General features: G+C 45.7%; 1 protein-coding gene across 1 annotated transcript; it reads right to left on the reverse strand.

The window, feature by feature from the left end:
• Window positions 1-568: 568 nt before the first annotated feature.
• LOC123116621 (proline-rich receptor-like protein kinase PERK1) lies at window positions 569-5,626 on the reverse strand. Its single transcript, XM_044537565.1, has 8 exons — window positions 4,903-5,626; window positions 3,823-4,368; window positions 3,026-3,112; window positions 2,847-2,917; window positions 2,484-2,560; window positions 2,047-2,194; window positions 1,374-1,535; window positions 569-1,168 (listed from the first exon to the last, which is right to left on the reverse strand). The coding sequence occupies exons 1-8, from the start codon at window positions 5,468-5,470 to the stop codon at window positions 848-850; spliced, it is 1,980 nt and encodes a 659-aa protein (XP_044393500.1). The 5' UTR covers window positions 5,471-5,626; the 3' UTR covers window positions 569-847.
• Between the last annotated feature and the right edge of the window lie 720 nt (window positions 5,627-6,346).

Consider the following 6,346-nt stretch of genomic DNA (forward strand, 5'->3'; position numbering starts at 1 on the left):
GAAGAGAGACCCCACCCAGTTGGAATCAGGGGGCGGAGGGATTAGCAGTTAGTCTAATTACGTAACAGTACGTAGGCATTTTACGTAGGTGTAGCATTTTTGGTTCGTCTGTCCCAAGCAAACCGTCAGATGGAATCATTCAAGCAGAACACGCCACCGGGAGAGAACACGACGAGGGAGCCACCGGCCAAACCCAGCAACGGTTAGTGCTACAGCCTGGACCAACATTTCCAATCTTGACACCTTGTACTACTCAACCTCCCACCCTCGACACCTCACACACACCTGCACTGCGTTGCGTTGCGTTGGCTTCCTGGGTCACGCGTCGCGAACCCTCCCTGGGTAACTGGAAAGAAACGCGAGACAACCTCCTCCCGTGAGCTGTCCCAGCGTCCATGTTCCGTGCTTCCCAAGAACAGCTCACGGGATTTGGCTTGCAAGACAACTCACAAGTTGCATCCTGCCTAGCACATATTCCATCCACACTCAGCAAGATAAGACACACCCCATAATGATATGTAAGTTGGCAGGGATGGTAAAAGAGACGCATCAAAGGCACGCGAGCAAGTGGTAAAAAGAATCGTTGGGTTGGGTTACTCTTACTCAACCCTGAGTAGGAGTGAACAGTACAGCACTCAATTAGCTCTTTGAATTATACATAGCAAACGGCGGTGAGCAGATCGGTCAACAACATATGAAAGAATCAACGGCTGCAGCTACCAGAAGCTATACTTGGGTCAAACATCCCTTCCTCGCACACAAGTCAAGTCAGCATATAAATTCAACCGGACTTTACAAATTGCATCGACGAGAAAGTCAAAAAAAGGGGGGGTAAAAAAGAATTCCCTCACGACGGCCCGCTGTATCCTGAACTGTAGCCACTGTGGCCACCTTTCTTCATTGTCCCTGTCTCGATTTCTTGAGTTTGTTGGCCCTCACTGCTTGATGCAGATGGTATCTGACCATACTCGCTTGTCGGCGCACTGTATTGGCTGCTCGTGTAGTCGTTCGTCGTAAAGGCCATCTTCTTGAACTTCTTCATGTCCTCGTTGTACTGCCCAGAATCATAGTCAGAACTGCTGTATGATCCGAAAAAGCGGCTATGACCAGGCCGGACACCTTCGTTAAGATCCTCCAAAGAGACGTCACCTTCTAAGGCCCGAACAACCTGGCAATCATATCAGGTATGAGCAACCACATAATTCTCACTTGTAGCCACAATACTAAGGGCTGAAAGCAGTATTGTGCTATAAGCAGATTACAGCTCTATTGACATCTAAAATGCCCGAAGTAGATGTCGAATTGATTTTCATAAACGATAAGCATCTATGGGCAGTTTGCAGAGCTTTAAGGCATACTGAAACACAAGTTACCTGACTCATTCGAGGGCGACGACGTGCTGAATGGCGTACACATGCAGCAGCACATGCTATCATTCTGGCAATCTCATTAGGATTGAAATCCTTTCCCAGACGAGCATCCACTAACTCATCATAGTTACCATCCTCAAGTGCTCGCATCAGTAAAGGTCTTGCCTATAGATGGTCAAATACGTTACTCCATCGACAATATAAATTCAACAAAAGAAACGATTCTAACAGAAGGCATACAGATAATGAAGTATATAAATTGACTACAAAGAAATGACACACAGACAATAGCTTTGTCAAAAAAATGTTCAATGATCATATAGTTTCTTAGAACTTATTACATACAATGATCAAAACTAGCAAAGCAATTTGCTTCTACAAGACCATGGTAAGTCAAAAGAACAATGTTTGACTCAAGGTTGTATTCTTAAAGCATTTAAACATAAGTATGCAAATGTACTTACAGCACATAATGGTAAATCTACAAAACGTCATGATCAGTAATGACAATGACAGCACATAATATGAAAGCATTTAAAAAACAAATCATGAAAATGATCATGTAACCAAAATGTCCCTTGCCTGACGTACATAAGAAACTACCAAACTTTCCTGACTTATCTAGTCGAAGTATCATGGGTAACACCAAACTTAAGTAGGCTATTAAAATACTTACCCAATCAACCAAGCTGTCATCCATATATGTTTGGGTCGAATCAACAGGCCGACGCCCAGTTATCAGCTCAAGAAGCATCACTCCAAAGGAAAAGACATCTGATTTCTCAGTTAGCTTTCCAGAAGACGCATATTCTGGTGCTAGATACCTAATACCATGAAAATAGGTCTCAGGAAACTGTAACTGCAACTACAGCATATCAATTTGAATGATGATTCAGTTTATATCTAAAATACTGAAACAATGTAAATGATACAAAAACTAGGGGTTCCCCCGTAAAGAAATTTAAACATATCAACCTAATCTTAACAGAGTGAATGGTGTCCATGTGCTCTGGAAAATTTTAACAATGGAGTTGTACACATATGTAGCATGTCTACTTTGACATATAACACCAGATTTAAATGGCTCGGTAACAATTTAACTTCTACACATACCCAAAAGTGCCCATTACTCTTGTTGACACATGTGTGTTGTTATCAGAGGTGAACTTTGCCAGACCAAAATCCGCAACCTGTAGAGAGGATTACAATTAGCTCTGATTATGCAAAAAAAAAAAAGTAAGAATGAAATTGGATAAACTCAAAGTTGTTGTCTACACAGCTACATCAATAAACATCTTAAGATGGCATTTCAAATTTCAACAACAAATACACAAAGATAATTGCACCACATGTTTACTCCCAAAGCGTGTAAATCAACTCTAATGAAGATGGTAATGTTAAATTAAATAAATGGTTAAACAAATGTTGTTAACAGACACGATAGGAAGGAAGCAGAAATGGAGAAGTATAACCTACCTTAGCTTCGAATTTAAAATCAAGAAGAATGTTTGATGACTTTATATCACGATGTATGATCTTCGGGTGGCCTGTCAATTATGAAAACAAACATTATTTTAAGGACCTGTTTGTGGTCACACTCCTATCTTCTATGCTAGTTTTGAAACAAAAAAAGGTACACATGGTGGTAAACTCACAATCTTCATGAATGTATGCCAAACCCTTAGCAGCACCAAGGGCAATCCTTAGTCTTATGGGCCACTCCAACGTTGGACGGCCTTTTCCTGTGGAAGGTGAAAGCAGTCTTAACAATCAGCAACAAAACTTAGGGCGTATAACATATCATATAGCGACTAACTTGTACTCCCTCCGTCCCAAAATAAGTTTCTTAACTTTGTACTAACTTTAGTACAAAGTTGTACTAAGCTTGAGACACTTACTTTGGGGCGGAGGGAGTATCATACAAGCCTCAAATCAAAAGTAAAAAATAAAATAAGAAATGAAGGAGATACAAAACTTCATCCATGAACTTCACTATGATAAGGCATATTACTGTCTGTTGCCATTTCAACCAAGTAAAACACAAAGTAACTAGCGAAATGGACAAAGGGCTTTTGATTCTACTTGGTTCTTTCCCGCAAATGCAGAGTTTCTAATGACAATTTTACAAGTTACTCCCTCTGTACAGAAATGTGAGATCTTTTATAGATCACTAATATAGTGATGTAAAAGATCTTATATTTCTTTACAGAGGGAGTGGTAGTTATTATGGTAAAAGGGAACAAGCTAGAAAATTAAATCATATAGTTTCAGTTGTTATGTAGTTTTAACATTGAAGTCGAGACTTTTCTTTGTGAAATGTGAATGGATGTGTTTCTAAGGTTGTTGTTTTATGGGATGTGGGATAGATGTATTTATACACTCAGCTATTATCTAAAGTCTCAAGGATAAACCATGCATACAGAAGGTAGATCAATGAGGCAATAAGGCATACCATGTAAGTGGAATTCCAATGTGTTATTGGTGACAAACTCATATACAAGCAACCTCTTCCCCCCAGAGATGCAGTAACCAACCAGAGACACAAGATGCTTGTGATGAACGCGGCTGATAATCTCAACCTCCGCCTGGAACTCACGCTCTCCCTGGCCACTCCCAAGTTTCAATTGCTTCACAGCAATCTCTTTGCCATTAGGCAGCACTCCTTTGTGAACATATCCGAAACCACCTTGTCCGAGGAGATTAGCATCAGAGAACCCATCAGTTGCCCTCACCAGCTCATCATAAGTGAATGTGCTCTTAGAGTTCGAGAAGCCAAGGGCGGTGCCAGGGGATGGTGGAGGCAGGATCTCACCACCTGAGTAATTAGAAACTGACCCGCCGCTGCTGTTTATCATAGGGGGTGGAGGCGGCGGTGGTGCCTGTGGAGGACGATTGGCATATGCTGGAGGAGGTGATGGGTGCATCTTAACCACATGATCAGGTGGAGGAGGAGGAGCATTATTCTGCCAATTCTGGTATGTTGCTCCATAATGATCCTCTGCAGTAAGACAGAACATTATTAGGATTAGAAAAGGTGTTTCCGTTTTGCAAGTTGGAAGAATTAAGCTCATCATAAGATATCGAGATGCAACATATGCAATCGCTTTGCTCTTCCAAACAAAAGAAATGATGATCAGAATAAATTACGACACCTAACACAGACAACAGGCATGATGCCATCATGCAATCATTTACTTAACAATACCGATAGCCTAGCACATACAGATAATTTGAATGTAACAAAAACACGGATTTTCCTAGATGAGCCGTGACAATTGAGAAGTACCACTAGTAAAATTCAGGTGCGGCACTAGCTAAATTGAAATTTTCCGAGGTGCTTACACGTCAACGACACGGCACATGCAGCTAACACACCTAACCCGTGCCTAAGCATAACAAGTGCGAATTGCAGCCAAATTTGCCAAGAATAGGAGGATTCCAACCGACGGCACCGTGACTGGCTGCTTGCACACGATACCCGCACACCAGATCTAGATCTAGACAGCGACAGCTAGTATTCGGAGGTGCAAACCTTTATACTGCGGAGGAGGAGGCGGCGGGTAACCATAGTGCAGGGGTGGAGGCTGGCGGCGGCGCTTCTTCCGGAGGCAGCAGAGGCACACGAAGGTAGCGAGCAGCAGCAGCACGAAGCCACCCACGGCTACGCCGACGACCACCGACGTGGACACCCCAGAGCCACCGCCACCGCCACCGGAGGAATGAGGCGGCGATTTCGGCGACGGGTTGTTGTGGCCTGGCGTGGACGGCGATCTTCCCCCGCCACCGGGCGAGGGCGGGGACCTCCCTTCTGGCGAGGGCGGAGAGAGCATGTCCGAGGGCGGGGAAGGGGTGGCAGGGGCGCCCCGGGGTGACGGAGATGGTGCCGATGGGGTGGCCGGTGTGGAGGACGGCGCGGGAGGGGAGGCCGCGGGCGCTGCCGGCGGCGGGACGGAGGCCGGGGGCGGGTTGGCGGGGGCCGGCGGCGAGGGGGAGGGGATCGCCGGGGGAGGCGCCGACGGGGTGGCCGGGGGCGGCGCGGTGGCGTTAGCCGGCGGCGCCGGGGGCGTAGTCGGCGCCGGCGCGGCGGTCGGCGACGACATCTGCCGCGCGGAAGGTGCCCGGCTCCGGAGGCGGAGCTGGAGCTAGGGTTACTCCCGCTTTGCTTGGCGCCTAAGAATGGTGGGAGACGCTCCCTTTCCGCCTTTGAGGTGGTGAGATCGGAGAAGAAAAGCGTAGTTAGTAGTGGTAGTAGTGCTGCGCAGTGGAGCGGGGGAGTTAAAAGAAGGAGGAGGGAATTGGAACCTGGAAGGGAAGAGATGGCTCGCTCCGAAAGGCCGCGGTGACAGCGGGGCGTGGTCGGGCCCGCCTTAGGTGTGTGCCTGTGGGGCCACCGGATGCGCGGCGGGAATTGTGTTGCTTAACTGAAATGTGGAGCCGGCCGGTGTGGGTCAGGTTGTCAGTGACCCTGGCGATGCCTGCCGGTGGTTGCCTTCTCTATCTCTATGTATGCCGCGTCGCTTTTGAGTTTGACCTCGCCGGTTAGACGTCTTTTCCCGTAAGCCCTGCGAGACTGGTTTCACGTTACCGCGGCCTATACTACATGCGGACCCCGCACATCAGAGTAATACTAGCTCCGTCCTGGTTTATATGTCTCCTTTGTAGTTTGTGTCAAATTTTGACTAAAGATTTAACTAATTAAATATTAATGAATGTCAAGAAAAATTATCTCATTGGATTCGTATTTGAACATAGTTTTCAAAAATATAATGTTTGATGACATGCGTAAATATTTTGTTAGTTTAATCTATGGTTAAAATTTGGCACGAAATATAATGGGAACCAATAAACCCGGACGGAGGTAGTATATGCAAGCCAAATACGCTGACGCCAGTAGAATGGAGGTACTGGGTTTTTTTCGTTGACTGCAACGTGGTGCCGTCGGGTTGTGAATTATGAAGGGTCGCAATTAGAGAAGA

The sequence above is a fragment of the Triticum aestivum genome, chromosome 1B (genome assembly GCF_018294505.1).
Source record: "Triticum aestivum cultivar Chinese Spring chromosome 1B, IWGSC CS RefSeq v2.1, whole genome shotgun sequence".
In the NCBI taxonomy this organism is placed as follows: Eukaryota; Viridiplantae; Streptophyta; class Magnoliopsida; order Poales; family Poaceae; genus Triticum; species Triticum aestivum.

What these genes read in the sequence shown, in the direction of transcription:
- LOC123116621 (XM_044537565.1), bottom strand. Translation starts at nt 5,470, where the DNA reads ATGTCGTCGCCGACCGCCGCGCCGGCGCCGACTACGCCCCCGGCGCCG. An exon ending in GGCATACATTCATGAAGATT is followed by an intron (nt 2,918 to 3,025) that starts GTGAGTTTACCA and finishes CATAATTGACAG; the next exon opens with GCCACCCGAAGATCATACAT. An exon ending in ATTTTAAATTCGAAGCTAAG is followed by an intron (nt 2,561 to 2,846) that starts GTAGGTTATACT and finishes TCCTCTCTACAG; the next exon opens with GTTGCGGATTTTGGTCTGGC.